The sequence below is a fragment of the Leptosomus discolor genome, chromosome Z (genome assembly GCF_034619465.1).
Source record: "Leptosomus discolor isolate bLepDis1 chromosome Z, bLepDis1.hap2, whole genome shotgun sequence".
Lineage (NCBI taxonomy): Eukaryota > Metazoa > Chordata > Aves > Leptosomiformes > Leptosomidae > Leptosomus > Leptosomus discolor.
In genome coordinates this window covers 57,829,072-57,849,292 of record NC_141419.1, presented here as the reverse complement: position 1 = coordinate 57,849,292, position 20,221 = coordinate 57,829,072, and the positions used below count along the sequence as shown (strand labels likewise).

At 37.4% G+C, this 20,221-nt stretch overlaps 1 protein-coding gene across 1 annotated transcript in view; it reads left to right on the top strand.

Moving 5' to 3' along the window:
• The first annotated feature begins 340 nt into the window (after positions 1-340).
• The window catches only part of CCDC171 (coiled-coil domain containing 171), a 147,906-nt gene continuing 128,025 nt past the window's right edge, over positions 341-20,221 (top strand). The window contains exons 1-5 of the mRNA XM_086480110.1: positions 341-450; positions 3,494-3,632; positions 5,588-5,762; positions 8,507-8,688; positions 13,721-13,867. Coding sequence (XP_086336236.1) covers positions 341-450; positions 3,494-3,632; positions 5,588-5,762; positions 8,507-8,688; positions 13,721-13,867 — 753 coding nt within the window. The remainder of the gene's footprint in view (positions 451-3,493; positions 3,633-5,587; positions 5,763-8,506; positions 8,689-13,720; positions 13,868-20,221) is intronic.

The following is a 20,221-nucleotide window of genomic DNA, read 5'->3' as shown; positions in this document are numbered from 1 at the left end:
GAGAACAGAGAATGTAGGGAAACAATCTACGGAAACGTAACATTTTGTATTGACATCCTTCTGAAAATCCTGGCAGCAGATATCCTACAAAGTGTATTTCTTTTCATCTACAATATTGAAGCTTACAGGACTAGCAGCACAATTCTCTTTGATGTCAAATTACAGTTGGTGGTAATTGTTTACATGACATAGTAGTAATGCTGTTTGGTAACCATGAGTGTTAACAAATGTTTCTTTTATTATGTTGCCAAATAAAGTAAAGCATGTCTCTGTTACAGATTTTAATGTTTTTGTTATAGGGAAAAGAGTGAACTTCAAAGCTTGTCAAGTAAAAGTATGTATGGTCGAAGATGATGTTCATTCTCCAGAGTTTATAGACTTAAAAAGCTGCATATTGAATATCCTGAGTTTGCCCTCTCCAGTCAGCTATGCTGCTATGGAAGCTAAATGGTGAGCTCCGCTTCTGTATTTTTAAGTCTAGTAATATGGCTCATGTTTTTTGTGGTTTATTTTCTAGATACCTGCAATTATGTAACACATACTGAAGAAGAACCAGATACGGCATGGTACATGCAAGCTGTGCCATGTCGGATGTAGTCATTAGATGAAAAGATTTACTTGAAGGCATTCATACTGGGCATCCAACGTGCAAGAAGTCTCACACAACTGTAGGATATTACCTTAGAGGTAGAGGGAGTTCCTGTCTGCAGTTAGGAACGCTGACCTGGAGTTGCAGAATGGTTTTCTGTGTTAGCTGAGGTGGTAGAGGTGGACTTTTCAGTCTTGCGCATGGCTCTTATTTTTTGTAACCTAATATGTGTTTGATCTTTGGCACAATTAAAATAGGCTTTAATTCATTCTGTTTATTTAGCTGTGAGAGCTATTTGTCACTATTTATAGTCAGGTTATACGAAACTGCTAATTATATAGGAGCAGGAAGATGTCACGAATATGAACTTTGGTTAGGAAATTGAACTGCAGACTACTCCTTCAGCTGGGGAAGTTTATCAAAATTCCACTGCTAGGTAATAAATGAAAGAATATTTCTCTCTCACAAAATTACATTTTCTGCCAGATGTGGAAGAAAAGCTAGTGAAAAACTTAGGCAGTGTTCTATGTTCTGTGTAACTAGTCTTAGGTAAATGCTGTAGTTGGTAAAAGAAGTATGTTAGTTCAAAACCAATGAATGATGAAATATTACTATAAGAAAATGGGAAGTACAAAGCATTCTGTGAATTCCTGTTAGACTGCAAATCATTCATGCTGTGAAACTTGCCAGGGATTTTGTGTGGTTTTATCTTTGATTTAAACTCCTGAGACCTTTATGCTTGTTGCACTTGTAATACGAATATGGAAGGAAGAATCTCCTGCCTAGGTTGGAGGTGGTATGAAGGTAGGTAGTGTGAAGCTTTATAAAGTACTGCATGTGCTGGCAATGCTGTGATGATTAAAGAAAATACCACAGAAGTAAGAATTCTTAAGGCCAATCTCTTATTTTGTTTGAAAATGTTTAAGTAGACAAATAAAATAATGACGTGGTTGACATAGTAATATTCCATCTTTTTTGTTTTTAAGGTAGCTGATTCAGTTTGATTCTATACTGAGAGCAAAAATACAATTTTCTGTTTTATATTGTTTCTTTGCCCTAGTCTTCCCCAGTTTTCAATTTGGGTCCTGTTTTTTTCCCTAACCCATGCTTTGCTGACTTTGGTGCTATCTGGCCTTTAGCTGTCTTTAGTTGAGATTGTTACTTCTTACATCATCTCTGAATAAGATGACTTGCATTTCTTTCATCTGTTTTCCCTGGCCATGGAAGAATAAAGGTCTCCCAAACTTACTGTCTCCACAAACAAGCCTTTGTACAGTTTACAGATGCTCAGGCAGTTCTGGTCCTTATTTCCTGCTTGATTTATCACCATATCTTCTTATTACAGTTGCTAAGAGTTGCATAAAATGATATGTGATTTTACTTACCTTGTTGCTTACCTTTTAGTCATGTTGTTTCCTCTGGGTATGGCTGCCATAGTAAACACTGAAAGCTAATAATGTGCCTGTGGTTTTCTTGCAATACATGCACCTTTTAATGATCGTTACCTCCTACGTTTGTTAAATATATAAAATTTATTAAGTACGTGGCACCCTGTGGAACAGTTACTGATGACATGCAATTATTCTGATCTCGTAGATGAAGTCCGTCTTACTTTTAAATGGAAATAGACTTAGTATTTCTTAAATTATAAAATATTTATAGACTGCAGCCAAAAACCTGAAATTTCATCCCTTGTTGTGATGTCTTTAAAGGCAACACTTAATCTATACCGTTCCCTAGTTGATGACATTTGTGTCTTTTTTGCTGGTTAACTTATGTGAGAAAACGTACGTCATCAGGTAGAGTTCTTAGTCGTGGAAAATATCAGTGGTGTCTGTGCATAAATCTGGGGGTAAAGTGGTAATTTTTTATTTAGAAAAAACCAAATAATTAAATCCCGGTAGACTGTAATTTCTGTAATTAAGACTTCTTGATGACAAAGGTAAGTTATATTAGTGTTTTCAGTTCTGCGTGAAATGATGCCAACTTTGTGGTTAATGTAATCATGTTTCTTTTTACAGTGTACTTCATATTTAGTGGTCCTGACAACTTGTGCTTTTGTGTGGAGCAACTAATTATTGCAGCCTGTCTTAATATGTAAAATAATATGAAAACTGATTTTTAACTCCTGAAAGTTTAAAAGTTGTCCAGTTTGAAGATATAATAATTGCACATATACTCGTTTATTCTAATTAAATATGTATTTTTATACTCATTTTTCACTCTACATATAGAAGCTTGTTTTGATTATTTTAGTATTGCTTGTGGTGCTCAAGGGCTGATCCTGCTAACTGCCAAGTAGATTTTCTTTTAACTGAAATAGTAGTGGAAGTAAAGATACTGGGTATTTTAGAGGACTAGACCTTTGATTTGCATTGTGTTTGTGAGGAGTTTCTTGTGTGGTTTAAATATATGTATCTTTGAAGAAAAAAATGTGGAAAAGTGATTTCTGTTCCACATATGTGCATTTGTTCCATGATAGAGGTGGTTTTGATATGGTAATCCATGTTGAAAAATGAGCCTTACCACAGGAGACAAACAAAAAACTTGCCAGTCCTTTTAAGTGATTTGAATTATGTTTTTTAGGCATCTTGAAAGTTTATTGCATCAATAATAAAGATAATAAAAAAATAATAAAAAGCATGTTATGCTTAAATCAACTTTGGGAAATCCAAAGTGCGTATCTGTTTAAAGTTCTGCTGCTACATCTCTCATATCTGGCACAATAAGCATTTCTATATAATCCTTTTTTTCAAAGAGCAATAGTATGATGACAGCTGCAGGGCATAATTTTACTTAAGTGAGTGTTTAGAACTTTGGGCTCACAATCTGATCATTGAAATAAGGGAGCATTAAGACTTTAAAGAAATACTGATGTTTTTTTAAAACATTTGTATTTTGCAGCTTACATAATGCCGAGTGTGAGTCACAGTTACTACAAAACAGCAATGAATCAGAATTGGACACTGCTGAAGATCTGAGAAGGAAACTCTGTCAAACTAAGAAAGAAAAATTAGACCTAACCATTAAACACAATCAAGAAGTAAGGACTTTTTTGTTTGCTTTATATCACTATAGAATAAACGTAATCTTGTTTCATTGAAATAATACTCTTGTATAGTGTACCAAAAGCACGGTCATTAGCTGAAAGATAACGAAGAAGGTAGCACTGTACAGACAGTGAGACATCTTTCATTCCTGTTCATAGGAGCTCTTAGCGTCTCTGCAACATTGTTAGTTAAAGTTGCACCACACAGAGTACAGATTTTCTGCAGGGAAAGGAGTCACTGCCAGTACCAGTAACCTGTTAGATAGAATTGTCTGGTGGCACAAGTAAATAAAAGCCACAGCTTGAATCTAGCCTCATAAAAGTATCTTATTTCTGATGTCTTTGTTTTTGTTTTTGTTTTTTTTTTTAAGGGTATTAGAATATCATTTGAGTTCCGCAGAAATCATTTGTAACTCATAAACCTAGTACAGTATTTTTTTGTGTGTGTACTCCAAACCCAGCTGGGATATCCTTTAGCAGTCTTGCAGTGTATCAGCTTGTGCAAGTTTGCAGTTTTCGATAACTATAACAGTTTTCAATGTACGAATGTGGTGATGTGTTTGTCAGTAACTTCATACTTGTTGGTAAGAGCTTAATTTATGAGGAAATAATTTACTCACGTTACAAAGGTTTTCCTTGATGCCGTGGTAGCAAACTAGTAGTGAAATGAAGCAGTAGTAAGAAAAAAATTAGTCTTTTCTTTAGCTTGAACATCAGCTTTCGTACTAGTATACATGAGAAAAGGTGGGCACTGAGTACAGCAGTAGCTGTAATCTGCTTCGGGTTTGTTGCTACTAGAAACACTTCCCACACTGGCTAATGCCAATCTTGCAGCTGGTATCTTTGTTTATACTAAGCTGGTGCAGAAGTATTATTACTGCTATGGGTAACAATTCTGCTCTTAGCAGTTTGCCAGGGGCAGTTGATGTGGGTGCTCATTGATCTGTTTTGGGCTAAATCCAGCCGATAAACCAAGCGTACTGTTCCATAGCCGTTTATTATCAGGGTGTGTATGTGAATTCCTGCTTCTCGCACAATGACGTGCTCTTGTGCTGCAGTTAATTCATTACCTTCCTGTTGCCCCATCAACTGTGGGGTGATCTTATAAAATGTATTCCTGGAATTATCTGGATTAAAAAACCCAAACAAACAAACTACGTCTTACATTGAGAATTTGGAAAGCTGGGGGTGCACAAGGATCTTCTGCACCATTTTGCTGTTCTGGTTTGCATCACAAAGTCGTGTTGAAGTCGTATTATTGAAGACAAGGGGTTACTTTATAGATGTTCTGTAGAAATACGTATTTTATTTTCCACACTGTTGTGTTGAAATAGCTTGGCATTGGTCTTCTGGACACAGTTTTTGGCAGCAGTGACTAGGCTATGTTTTTTAATCTGGATAAGATAATTTTTTGAAGCATTTTCCATTCTTGTCTGTAAAATTCAGTAGCATTCTGTTTGACTGCTGAATGTTATTGCACTGAATTTTATGTTCATACATATGCATGTGAGTAATTAGATGTCTGATAGCCTAGCATTCCAACATGACTGTTTTTGTAAGTGTTAAATTTAAAGAAAGTTACCAGAAAATTGCCTGTGGAATATAATATTTCTGTTGCTACAGTTTTTCCTTTGAGGTGCAGGAAAATGACAGTATTACGGCTTTTATTTTCTTAAGGTAGTGTATTTTTGGAAAAACGGAGAGGTATGTTTAAGGTACATGAAATTCATCTAGGAATAGGAACAGTTTGCATAAAAACCAGTAAAATACTTAAAATCTGCATAAATGTGCATTTCCAAGACTATTAAAATTCAAGTGGAATAAGAAGGTGGCTGTAAATGCAATTCAAATATCTTTAAAAGATGTTCTGTAGGTGTATTTCTGTAACATGTTGCATTTTTTTCAAAGGAGCATTGTTGCCAGTTTTCTGAAACAAATTTATTTTCTAGCTGTCCAACTATGAAAGCCAGATAGTCAAATTACGGTCGGAAATTGAGAAAGGAGAGGCTGTTCGACAAAGCCTGGAGTATGAATTGGCAGTTGCCAGAAAAGATGCTAATCTGAAAACGTATGCTGCGGAAGAGGAGTTAAGTGATGCAAAAACCAAACTTGTGGAAATGCAAGGTAAGTTTCAAAAATGAATGGAACAAACATTTAAGTCAATTCCAAATCAGGAAGACAAGTTAGAAGCAGGGACTTAATTACATTTTCTAGTTATTGCTGTTTTTCTTGGATCTCTCTTATCTTTCCCATCTCTTACCCATCTGCTTTTGTAAACTTCTAAGAGTTTACAAAACTGTTGCTGTCTCATGTGTGAATTGAAACTAACCTGCTAAACTGATCAGCCCTTTTTCCTCTTACCACTTCTGTTGCTCCCTCTTTCACTGCTGTCCTTGTACAGAATTGTAATCATGGTGGCTGTCTCCACATCCTTGTCATCACAATGTCCAGCAGTTCTTCCTTTTCCATTTCAGGCAAAAAAAAAAAAAAAGGAACAGTCGATTTCTCTTCTGTTTGCCTTATTTCTGACAACTTTTTCTCAGAAGTTCTGATCATACTGCTTCTTTCTTTCATCTTTTCAAAGGTTTCAAGGTTTTCATTGCTTGTGTCCTGTTTCTTCTCATCATCCTTGTTTCTCTTTTTTATAGATAATGGAAAGTGTATGTTGTGACAGTAGTTTGTGGAAGGGAAGGTTTTTACCTAGACTTTTTTTCGACTAGTTTCGTATTCAGAAACTCAGATTTCCTTGATCCTCCTCAACAGAGAGAGATTTCTCATTCTTACAAGTTAATGAGGTGCATTGTTAATTACCTAAGTAAATATAGTACCTTTTTAACCTAGTATAGGAGATGCATTTGATTTTGCTAAACCTTGGATGCTCCATGAGGAGTTTGGAGCACTCCTCGTGGAGATTTTATCCTTCCAAGAATGGAAGGAGACTTGGAAACTTGAAAGTACTTAAAGTACCTGGTGTTTTTAAGATAATTAGAAAGCTGAACTTTTCACTCCTTTGGAGAACACGAAAAAAAAACCCCGTATGAATTGCGAACTAGAAGAAGGTTTTTTTTTCTCCTTTGGAAGTTCCCCTGTGATAGCAAGATGAAGACTTGAACTGCTAGTTTCTCGCTTTGAGGAAAACTATGTTTCTTTCTGTGTGTGGTCACTTTACTGCTAGTTTGCTTGTCAATTCAGAAGTGACTAGTGTGTGTGTATTATAAAATACTTTAAATCTCATTTTGTGATTCTGTTTATGATTTAGAAAGCTCATTTGCTTCTGTGTCAAGCACAGCTGGTGGGTGTGGGTCTTCAGGGCAACCTGTGTGGGAGGAAAGCGATCTGGATTTGCTCAGAGCTGGTCCTGGCCAGCTCCACAATGGGCAAAACCACCCACTACTGCGCACCGAACTGCCCACCAGAGAGTGCCTGGCACCTCTGCCAAAATGTGTTTCAGAAAGGGTGATAAATGCTGAGAAGGAGAGAAAAAGAAGAGGAAAAAAAGGAACAGCAGGCGGGACAAGAGCAGGGTGGCAGCCTCAGCAGGGGCTGGCGGCAACATAGTGTCTGCCTGTGCAGGCACCGAGAGGCAGGACTCGAAAGGGACTGAGTGTTGCTGACAGAGGAACCACAGCACAGTGACTCCAGTCTGCTGTGCTGCCTGTCATCTCCCCGACGGGACTGGGCTAAGGTGATGAGGGGACTGAAGAACAAAAAGTGGGTAGGAGAGGTTTTGCAGAGGCAAGGGGGTGTTTTTGTGTGTGTGTGTGTGTTCTTTTCTGTGACAGGTGCTAAAGAAGTCAAATCATTATTGTGTTGCTTCTCAAATCTTTTGCAGTTTATAACTTACTGCTTGTTTTGCCTGGTCACTTGGAGCCTTCCTCAGCTCATAGGTGCTTTTACTTGCTCCTTGGACAGAGGACCTCGTTTGTGTCTTGTTCTCTTAAGGATTTCCTCAAAATTGTTTTTCTGCTGTTCTCAGTGAGGCTTGGCTTTCTGCCATCTGACAGTCCTTTCCCATCATCATGTCCACTGGTTATATTGTCTTAATACGCTGCTTCTGTTCATTATATCCTTTTCTAGCTGGGAAGAAATATTAGAAAACTGGGATGAATTTGAAATAATAATCTGTTAGAAAGTGGTAATCACATGAATGCTGATGTAGCTAGTTTTATTCAGCAAAATTAAGAACTGATACGAAGTAAAGTACTGTCATTGAAACCTGGTTTGTGAAATAAAGCAAAGTTCCTAGTCAAACTAGATAGTCATAGCTAATGAAGGTTTCTGTGGCATTTAAACTTTCGCAGAAGGGTATATACAATGTTCCCCTATTTCAGGGCATTTGCTGGGCTAAAGATTTAAATCTTTTGGGCAGCAGTAAATTTCTTTGGAAAAGCTAAGCCTTTGCTTGTGAGCCCAACCTGCCTTGTTTTCCTATACTCCCTTTCATGGGGCAGGTGCCTATCTTTACTGTCACTTAAACTAAGCTCACAATTAATTGATACAGACTAATATCTATATGTATCAAATAGACATTTGGAAGTTGTGGAACCTGAAATTAAGTCCACCATGCTATAAAGACCTCAGTTGAAAGAGTTATCTCAAGTTTTTACTTTTTTTCCAAGAGAAGGGTTTTAATTTATAAAAATCTAAAACATTCCTATGCCCTTGTGTGAAAGATGCTATAGGAACACTAAATTTGATTGCTTCTTTGTAGTGAAGGTGGTGCTCTCTGATGCTGGAAGTGATAATGTTCCAGCGTTTCACGGGGTATCACAATACACATAAGAACTGGCCATCATTACATATTTTTTTCTGAACATGCTTTGCAGTGCTACTTGTCTTCTTTTTTTCTCTTTTTCTGTAAACAATAGTATTGAATGAAAAACTCCAGCAGAAAGTGGCAGAGACTGAGAAAACATTTCATATTGCTCAGCAGAAGTGGAAAGAACAGCAGCAGAGACTTGCAAGTGAGAAGGATGATATCCGCAGAACTTGCAAGAGCAAATATGAATTGCTTCTTAAGGAAAGGACCAAACTAGAAAGTGTTTTGGAGGTATGATGTATTAATAGTTGGAAAGTTGCGTGAGGTGATGGCTGGAAGTTTTTTGGTTCAAAGTATGTGGTGGGTTGGGGTTTTTCTGGGTGTTTTTTTTTTTTTGGAAAAAATCCCCCAAATAGCTGAATACTGCAGAATATGTCTGAAGAATATAGCTTTATAAAGTTACACTTACTGTGTCACAGCCTTTCTTGCTTTGATGGAATGTGTCGTGGCTGACTTTCATGGTAAACACCTAAACCGAGTTGCTAATGCACAGTGGTAGTGAGGCCCATTTGCCCTGTCATGGAAAGCTGAGTTAGTAGAATCAGAGACCACCAACACACTGCCTTGTGGCTCTGTTTCCTTCTTGCCTCCCCCAGTCTGACATCTAATAGCCTGTGAACATGAAAATAATTTGTATTATGTGGATACTACAGTGTCAGGGAACACAAACAGTGATGATGGGTTTTCCAGCTGTGCGTGGTACGTTATTCACTTCATGCCACGTATCAAAAATTGCTGTTGTTGGAAATTCTGCTGTTTGGTTGGAAAAAAATAATTTAATATGAAGAGATGGCCTTATAATCTGTTTTGGGCTGTGGGGTTTTATTCTTCAGATAATTAAGTTCGTCGTATTTCATGGAAAAAAATAATTTTCAAAGTTGAGTTGCAATGGTATGCATAAATCCCTTGGATGTTAAATGTCTAAAAAACGTAAAAATGTGAACTTTTTTTTTACACTTTTTTCATAGAGTCAAGCTGTTCAAAACTGAATTGTATTTCAAAGAAATCTAGTAGAAGTATGGTATGGAAGTGCTGAGTTAACATACCCAAATTCTACCTGCTCCCCAGGGACAATAACAATTACACAACTGTAATTTAATAATTTAAATCTTTTTAATTGACAATTGAATTACCTTATATCTTAGCAATGTAATAATACCATCTGAGGAAAATGAAGAATGTATTCAGCTATAGTTATCCTTTATGCTTTTAAAGAAGAGTAGTGCAGAGGCTCTGTAAAGACTGATAGCCATTTACTCATATGCATGCTGTGTGCAGAGAACAGATTGCTACTTCAGAGATTTACTTTCTTGTGTTCAGCCACACTGTCTTTTTTTATATTCCTGTTGTCTTCTTTTATAGCTCCCTTTAAGATGTGGCAGGCTTGTCTCAGTTGGTCTGGGCACTGATCAAGCACTAGAAGATTAGCCCTGCTTTCTTCCCACCTGGTCAGCTCCAAGCCTGGGACAGTGCCAAACAGTCTTCCCAAATGACACAAAACAGTTCTTACCTGGCAGCTTGGGAGCCAAGTTACGATAGCAAACCTACCTGTTGTACTACGTTTTGGTGCTGTTGGTCAGATTCTATATGGCATCTGTAGGAGCAGCTTGTAAAAAAACAGGGCAGAGAGAATCTCTTAATTACTGTTATTCCAAAAGTACTGTGAACTGACTCCTCAGCTGTTTGTTTGAAGGTAAGATCTGGAAAGAGAGGTGCAATAATGAGACCTGAAGTAGAAATCGGGTAGCGTGTGCATACTAGTTTCAGTGCGTGGGCTGAAAAGGGAGTTTCACTCTGTTGTGTTAATGACCAGGAGCCCTGATGGTGGAGAAGGGTCCCACTGAACTGGATTTTCTCTGAATGAAGGACAAAAAGGAGGTTCCCTCCTTTTCCCTCTCCCCAGTAATTTTGTGGTTATGTTGAACAGTGCTTTGAAGCACTTTACGGAGAACCGTAAAGAAACAGTTAACAACAATAACAGAACAAAACAAAAAAACCCCAACAACAACAAAAAAAAGAGAAAGTCAAGGAAAGAAGGTTTCAGAGAAAAACATGTGTGCATCCTAAGGTCCTTCTCAAACCAACAGAAACATGATTCGATTTTTGTTCAAAGTTGATGCTTAAAAAAGTAGGGTTAGGTATAGGCTATAAAGAAACCTATTTTTAAATACATTTTTCTCGTGAAAGTTGCCAGGTGAAGCAAGCGGAGAGTGGAGCTTTGGCTCTTGAGTTCTGGCTAACAGTAGGCTGAGTTAGGTTGAGGAGGCTTTGGAACAGACTGGTTTTCTGTTCTGTATAGTATTTTGTAGAAGCCACATTCAGTGAGTTTAATACTGCATAAAAAGAGCAATGTTGAAGAGGTACACTTTCTCAGGTGATGTTTGGCCTAGAGCAAAAGGAGCAGTGAATTGCTTGGGACACTGTGTTCTCTGTTAATGGATGTATATTCAGAAGTAAAGGTGATCTGCAGAGGCAGGTGTTTGGTTGGTAAATGTATTAAAGCTAGAAAATGGTTCACTCCTAAGGTAAATGAGATTCACTACTAAGTTTCGATTCCTAACCTGCTTTTGCTGGTAAAAATGTTCTGTTTTCCCACTTTGCTTTTCTAGCTGTTACCTTGCCTGTTGCCCTAGTTACAGGTTTTCTGTGTAGTTATAAAATTCCAGAAAATTAAAAATACATACATAAATGCTAAATGTGGACTTGCCAGCAAATAAAAAAATACATAAATGTTAAATATGGACTTGGCTGCCTTAGTTGTTGCTTGAAATCTTAATTGATTTAAACTTGGTAGATGAATACCAGAAAGATCTGTGTTTATAGATTGTGACTTCAAATGTGTTCCAGTCTTTTGTTTTTTTTGTATTTACAGGCCTGTTTTAAATACTTTTATAGGTACTCTGAGTTATGAAGTGTAAGCTAGATAAAGTAGATTTAATTTTGGTCTTAATATGTACATAGAAATGAGATTCTAAGCATATGTGCAAATCCTGGTTGGAAAAGCTGCACTTCATGAACTGTAATTCTCAACTTGGCTATGAAAATGCTGAGGTAGGCGTGAAATGAAGTCAGGTTAACTAAGATATGGAGTAATCCTCTCTTTGCAACACGTTTGTAGTGTGCTCTATTGGGTCTGCCATCTGCTTCATAATAAGAGATGTTGGAGTTCAATAGTAAATACAATAGCATCACCTTGTGGTTAGTCAGAATATAATAGTCCTTCACAGAAGCCCTCAGGTTTTTCTTAGACTGCTTGTGAAATTGCTGTTTATACATGCATTTTTTCAGAAATCAGCCATAAGCAGATTATATATAGAAAGTGTGTATATGACATGCAGGTATACGTGTGTGTGTGTATATATATATATGACTTCTTTTTTACATGGTGAAGTATGTTTCTCTCTGAACATTCTAAGTGCAGGTGGCTGCTGGGATAGGCTTGCAGTTTCATACCAAGTCCGAAAAGTTTGGACACTTCTTTAGGATTCTGAATTCCAACAATTCATTTTGACTTGTTCAGTAAGCTTGATGTATTTGTGTCAATTTTAGTCTGATTGGGTGTTAACTACATTTCCAGTATAAAATTATTTTAAGAGTTGATGTATTATTTTCCTGCAAACTATGGGTTACTTATTTCATGCACACTTTTCCCAGCTCACTGTTGATAATATCTGGAAGATACACCTGAAGAGATAAATATCTTTGTATCATTCCGCTGTGGAGGGAGTGGGAATAGTTGTATATTTCTATAAAAATGGTTAAATTTTTTTTTTTTTTAGCATGCTGGTGGGAAGAAAGCTGGGCATTGGCTTGATATTACAGGCAAAGTTAAAGGATTAGCTTATATTTAATCCATATCCAGGTATATTGTTTTTGCAATATTTTGATTTACTGGGGTTCCCAGTTTTTCCTTCACATATTTCACATGCATGCTCCTTCTTATCTTTTCAGAGGATGCCAGAAAATTGTGTCATAGTGCCTGCACACGAAAGAGAGATAATAAACTTATTTTTTTCAATTACTAATCAGTAACACTTAGCACTGTAGATGAGTTGTGATGCCCTTATTGTCATGCTTGAGTGGCCAAAACTTTCTACTTTCAATCTGGAGGAACTTCTAAAATTCATTTTACAAACTTTGGAAAAGACTTGTATTTCTTTGATCTTCATGTATAAACATGGTTCTGTCAGACTTCAATCTTCTGAAGAATCATTCTGTATGAATAATTCATTTTCTGCTCCTTCTCCGTGCTCTTCAGATGCCTTATGATTAGTAATTTCTAGGAACAAGATTGTGTGATGTAAGAGTAATAGCAGAGTTTGCAGAGCAACTGGTTTATTTTCACAAAATGTCTCTTGCCATGATATTGAATAGGAGTAAATGAACAGGAGGACTTACTGTAATCTTTCTGTGTTTTGCACAGGAAGTCATTTTAACAAATTGGGTCTCCAAAGGTCCTTCACCTAAATCACTGGATTTATAGCTTGTTTCTGATGCTAGTTACGGAGAAGCTTATTCCTGTCTGCTAGACCAAAGCTATTCTTTTTGAGACTTCGGGGATCTCCAGCTTAAGTATGCGCTAGACTACTGGGGGTTCATTATTTGGCTACTTACCTCCAAGCCTGGTGTGATGTGAATGTGGATTTTGTAGCAATGACTCCACAGAGCTGCTGAGTCTAGTAGTGTTAGTAATTATCCCGGCCTGTAGCTCGGTTCAACTTCTGAACACAGAAATTGAAGTGGGGAGCAGCTTGATTATTTTATTCTACGGAGAACTTCATAGTTCATGTAGACGATTTTTTTTTAAGTAATTTAGTTTCTAGACAGAAGAAAGTCTTTCTTAAAATAGCAGAAAGGAGAATTATTCAGTCTGAGTGACTATTTCTAAAAATGTCTGATTTGATTTCAGGTTCTAACAATTAAAACCAGAAGAAAATAGAACTTCTGTCCCTATGTATCATTTAGTCAAATGCACCTGTTTCCCTCTCCATCGTTACCATTAAGCTGGGAAACAGATTGGAAGAGCAGCGTTGTACTCTTTAGAGAGAGATTTCCTGTGGGGAATTGACTCTGGTTTTGGTATTGCTGCAGAAGATCATGTTCAGAGTGATTTTTGAACCAACAGATTCTACCTGGTGGTGAATGAAGAATGTGTCTGCTGTTGGGTAAATTATTCTATTGACATGTGCTAACGTGTTAGATTTTAATAACCTGTTCTATTGCAGTCTCCATTCACAAAGTATTCCCCTTTTCAACTCTTTAGGAGCAGAATAATGCACTGCAAAATATGCGTAAGAAAATGAAAGGTGTGGAGTTGGAACACAATGGCTGTACTGAGCTGCTGAGATGCCAGGCCAATGAGATTGAATATGGCGCTGAACGAGAGGAACGACTTAAAAAAGAACTTGAAGTAAGGCTTTGTGACTATCGCTGTTAGTCTTAACAAGCACTGACACTCTGAGCGATTTCATTTTTGAGGGATGGAACCCCCTAGTTAAGCTGTGAATTCTGTGTACTGGATTAACAAAATGCTGACCATCTGTTTCTCAGAAAAGGCTGAACAGGCAAATGCCAGTTACACAGTGTGCTTGACTTGAGAATGGTGTTTGAACAGCAGATGGGAAAAGGTTTATGTAAGCGTGACAACAAAGCTAACTTTACTTGAGGAAATCTGTACATTTTCCCTGACCTCTTAATTTGTCTATCTTCCTGTCTTTTTGGCTTAAGAACAGATTTTGAGAATTAGTGAATTTGCGATGGAGAATCTACCAGAGCTGAGAAAGTCACCAGATACTGTGCTAGGTAGAGAAGATCTGGTGGAAGATCACAGTGGTATGGCAGACTCTTCCTATCTAGACTCAGATATCACAGGTAGTTTTAGTTTGCCAGTCTGTTGAGTGACACCCATTGCTGAGAAGTCTCAAGTCTTTAAGGCTAATAGCTTGTAAATGTGCTCCTTTTACTAAAGTGCTAGTTCTCTCCTAAGTTCCAGCATTTTGTTTGTCCACTGATACACGCTTTGTATTGACTATGTTAACTGTATGTACAGTTTGGACCAAGTCTTTCTTGGTAGAACATTTGTCACTGCAGAAAAGCGTAGTGACTGGATGATTCTTTATCATGATGTAAATTTTTGACCAAAGGCATCTTTAAATATTTTCTGCAACAAATTTTAAAGAATTGTCACTTGCAGGATATCGGGAGGCCTTAAAAGAATGGATGACATACAGTTTTCAGCTGTGTTTGTTATTTTTCCTTTAAAGGCAAAAGAAGCAATTAAAGCATTGATTGCTAGGTAGGTAGAGGCCTGCATTAAAGATGAAGTACAAAAGAAAATTCCTACAGGGAAGATCAAAGCTCATCAACTAAAAACACTGACTTATTGACCAATAAGGTAGACTTTTGTGCCCTCAAAGAGATCTACAGGAAATCTATTGTCAGATATTGTGAGCCGCACATAGTGGCCTAAGGAGAATTACCTTCAGTTGAAAAGTGCTGTATACTGTGAAGTTCCAATAACTCTTACAGAACCAAAGATTTTTGCTTCCAAGTACTTGAATGAGGGTTTTTTTGTGACTTCATAGCTTTTAATATATTACCATGGGCATCATGAGCTGAAAGGAGGAGGAGCAAGTTTTTGGAGGAGCAAATTATTTATCTTTCTAAATATTTTGATTGGGTGTACTCGCCATCTGTAAATTTGAAAAGGAAGCACTCAGTTCCTTGAAAATGTGTAACTGCCATGCCCTGGAGATGGTTTTATTGGGAATGCTTTCTAATTAACTACAGTCAGCTAAGATGTTTTCATTGCTGCTTAATTTTTATTAAATTCTTTGAACTTACTGAATCTCTTAATAATGCTGTGAGAACAACATATTCAGACTACAGAAAAATCAGTCTTGTGGAACTTGTTGTAAGTATAGCTACTTAAGCAGTGATTAAGGAAGGTATGTGACGAAGCCTCTTGCATTTGAAAGGTTAAGCAAATTAGCACAAGTCCTGTGAATTACAAAAAAAAAAAAAATCTAAGACTGCAATGTATGTGCTTTATTCAGATTTCATCTCACTTTACCATCTCAAAAGTAAATTACGTGTGTGTAAGTTTCTGGAAGGGCCTACACTAGTAACTTATTATGCTATACTTGATGTCAAAGAGCGATTAACTAATGAGCATCTCTGAACATACCTTTATTCTTTAAGAAGCAAAAGCACTAGATATTTTAAGCTTTCAATATTGCTTACTGTAGACGGTATTGATCACTGTATACTTCATCCCGGATAGTGGACTCAAAACTCCAGAGTGTGTGACAACAGCATCGTCTGCATCTTACAGGGTATTAATACTCTGCATTGCTGTTTGTCGAGCCAAATTTGTTCTGCTTTTTCTGTGGTCGTGAAAGGCTGCAGGGGTTCTGAAGTTCAAAATTCAGGTTGATGAAATCGGTTTTAATTCGCTCTCACTCATAATCCTCTCCTAGAAAAATTACATACCGAGGAACAGTTTAGTATTAACAGAATTTGAAACCTAATTGCAAGCTTTCTTTAAATTTTTACATTTGTCATTCCTCTTTTGCTCTTACCTTCTGGAGCTCCATCAGGCAGGGGTGTCTGTCCTTCATGCTGAAACAGAGTGGAGGCCTGAACTAAAGGGATCAGATAAGCTGCCCTTCACCTCTGTAGCTCGGTTATTGGAACTTTGGTCTTGAAAGCTGTGAAGGAAGGAAGTGGGGAAGTGTTCAACGACAGACTTGTTGAATAAAGCAGGGGAAATGAGCACAATCTTCCCTTCTAATTGTGTTTGAAAAAAAGGATTAGCTCTTTCAAAAGGGCATGTTGCATTCCCAAGTAGAAGACTGTGAAGTCTGGAGATTGTTGAGATTTAAACATATCGCTGTCAGCAGAATTTCCTCCTCTCTGCCTTAACAGCTGCTTCAGTAGCACTTTAGCGTCTGTGGATCACGTTCTTAGTTGCCAGATTCTTCCCATGCATTGTCGAAGAGGCATTAAAGAAGGGCACTAAAGCCTGGGCAGTAGTTTTCACTGTGTGCTAATGTGCCAAAGTCTCCATGTGTTTCTGCCCATCTGGTATTACTCTCACGTGGTTCTGTGGTGTTCTAGCTGTCAATTTAAAACTCCTCAATGTATGAGAGTGACTATTACCCATGTTAAAAAATACGGATAAAGTTCTGTTAACCAGTTCTGAACTGCCAGCTGTGATGAAATAAAACTCTTATTTTTGTCTATGTTGTCAGTATTTGAGATGGATTTCCATTCAGATATAGAAGCCTTAAAGTAGTACATCCCAGATGGAACTGTCTACATTTTTTTCATGAGGTAGCCCTACATTTCTTTATCTCTCTTCATGGAATTTTTAGCTTATAGATTGAAATTTGTTTTTTGTGGGAAAATGGACATGGGAGACATGTCCTGTTTCAATTTCCATGCAGAGTACCTTGTGTTAATGGGCATTTGGTTAGAAAATGTGTACTTAAGTTCTTGATGATGGCAGCGAACTTCTTAAGGTGATTTGTGTGAAGAATAGTGTAATTCTAATTAAAAGGCGATTTTACGATCTTTTGTTATACACTACTTCTTGATATGCAATGAGGATGAACTTTTTTTTGGGAGTTCACAAAACTGTTCCTTTACTACCCTCTGCTGGACATAAGGGAGAAGTCCATGGGAAAATATTTGTATTTGAGTATAGAAAGGAAATGATAAATGTAGGATCTTTTTCTTTTTTGTACGATGGCACTCCTACGAAGAATTATATCTAATAGACTATATGATAAATAAAGGAAGGTGAAAATACTCTGTCCTCCCTTTTTTTAGTATTAGTCTGGTTTTACCTTTCAGTCATTACTCTGAACATGGTCTAAAAGAGGATATTTCTAGTTTCTGGAATTACAGATGAAGAGAAGGAATAATGGCAAGTTTCTGTGGACTCTTCAGTTGAAAGATAGCTGTTGATACAGTGTCTAACCTTCTAGCTTTCCAGTTTGCAGTGATACCAATGTGGTATACCATTGCATGGACATGGAGTCATTCTGAAGTGCACCACATACTACACCAGAAAAATTTAGATTGGAAATCTTATTATCATTCTACCTCTTTAGGCTAAGATTCAGTAGTCAAACAATTCTTAATGTATTTGTATTGAACTCATCAAGATAGTACTACTGATGATAATCCATTTCTGGAACTCGTGTCTTTTATTTTAGCCTTTAGCTCCATTGCTCTGGAAACACGATTTCTTGGGAAATATAGAGCAATTTGGATATAAAAATAGTGTTTCTTGTGATGTGTTTAGCTGCCAAAAAGCTGAGTGGGAAAGCTGTTTGACAAAACAGTAGAGGAAAGGGGAATGTGGATTTTACTATGAGAAACAGAATTGTTAGTTCATAAATTTCAAACTCTTTGTCTTGTTCACAGAAATGTAGTGATTTTCTATTGTTTATTTTATGTGTTTGAGGCTGCCAACTCATATAAGCTGGAACTCAAGGTCTCTGAAAGTTTTTAAGGCTTTTTCATGAGGCCTGAAAAATGTCCCATAACTTGGTGCATTTTATTTCTGAGACTGAGTATGTTGCCGTATTTGTGAGACTTTGAGTTACCATTTTAAGACCATATGCCCTTACTTTCACATTTCCTTTCTTGCTCCCCCACCTGTAAGTGTATTAACCTTTTCATGTCCTGCTAAATATGTCATATTGTATTAGCTTGGTAATGCTGCTATGATGGGGAGATGACTGTGAAGAAGAATTGAGTGATGGTGTATCTCTATTTGCAGAAGGTATATGTACATGCAATGGTTTAAAGCTGTGGGCGTATTAAATTTCTTACTGTATCTAAGTCAGTGAAACATGAAATTTAGGTTCCAACTGAAAACAAAACAACCACCCAAACCCACAGACCTGCTTTTTTTCCTCCTTGTTACTACTTTTACCGTGAACTGCAGTGTTAGGTAAGTTATAGTTCTCATAAGAAACACTTGAGAAAACTCCAAGGAGTGTGAGAGGACACATTCCTCAGCCAGTTAACAGTGCTACTGGTTAAACTTTAAACTAGTTTAAATTTAAAGTTTAATAAAAAAAGTAAGTTTAAAGTTTAATAGAAGTTTTTGTCTTCTATTACTACACACTTCTCGATGGCTAACCCCTACTTAATCCTCTGCTTTCTAGTGTCTCTACAATGTACAACTGCCATCTAGGAGTTCTAGCTGCTGTGACTGTCTTGCATATCCTCTAAGCACTGCAGTTTTTGTAATGGTATCTCTGTGGTGGCTACAAAGTTCATGTTTCTCCAGTGACAAGCTCACTGACTTAATGGACTTCCTGTCTGAGAGGAGCTTCCTTTTTATCATCTCCTATGTCATCGTATTGTTCAAGTCCAGTTTGAAGGCTGTTCATTGTTACCTCACTATCAGACCGAAGTTGTTTGAATACTGTCTTACATAGCCCTCACCAGGAGTCATTGACAAGTCACACATTATTCTTGTCTATGTGCATGTATAAAGTAACAGTGTCACTTCATGTACTGCTAGGGGGTTTACCAGCTGCTGAGCCTGAGAACCAAAAAGGACGTCTTTTTCCCTTTAAGGTAGTGTTAAAAGGGAGAGCGGTTCAGATGGGTTTGCCAAGTGCAGGTCAGTTGCAGATTGACATGGACTTGGACTTTATCCAAAGGCAACCAAACTGTATCTGTCCTAGTTGTTTTTACCTTTTTTTTTTTTTTTTTTAACCTAAAGACAAGTGTATGGCTTACCTTGTAGCCCCCATGCCAGTGTAGTTGTTTGTCCAGTGTTGTGCAGGTCAAGTACGGCTCCTCTGTCAATGAGACATTACTCGGACTTCGTGTACAGGAAATGTTTACAGTGAGGGTTGACCGCACTCCGTCAGGCTGAAAGAACATTTACTTCAGTGGTTAAGAATTGTTTGTAGTTAAGTAACTTTATAGTTACTAAAAGGTTGTTTATTATCCGGACAGGAGATGGCTCCACCTTACCATGATCAAGAGGCATTGGCATTTCCAACACTAGGTGGAAGTGGTCAGCACATCTCCCGAAGAAGTGTTTAGACCTAATCTTCTGATTTGAGTTATGAATCATAGGGAACTGCTTTTAAGTAGGAAGAAGTAAAGTCTTAATCTGAATATGGAAGCACAGAAACAGAGTGGGTGGATGGTGATGCATGTATGAGGTACATGTGTGTTCTCTTCACTTAAAACTTTGTCTTGGTTGAGCGTTTCACATAGGGATTGGACCTCAGCCATAGGAAGTGTAAGTATCCTCACAACTTGTTAGTAAAATTAAACTGAAAATCTTGCAGAAGTGGTCCAAATGAAAGCACAGCAGAGGAAAAATTGCTTCTATTACTGTGTCTAAACTTAGTAATTATTGTAAATGTACCTTTTTCTTTTTTCCTATTGTTTTCTTTGTTGCTGGTCTGATAAAGGGTATTTTGATGTAAAATGCAACTGTCAAATGATCACATTTTTATCACTGTGGCGTTGCACAAATGTAGGATGCTGAATTACTCTTTCAGTATGGAGCGCCCCACTATCCACAAATGTTGCAGTACTTGGAGTAAGTGTGAGAGGCTGAGAAAAGTGGAAGCCACAAAGTCCAGTTTAGAAAATGATACCACAAACTGTTAGCATGCAGAAAATGTCTCCTAGAAATCGCATTGGCATTGACATGCAACAGAGCACTGGAAAAAATGACTCAACCTTAAGGGATTAAACATATGACATGGTTGCCCTCAGG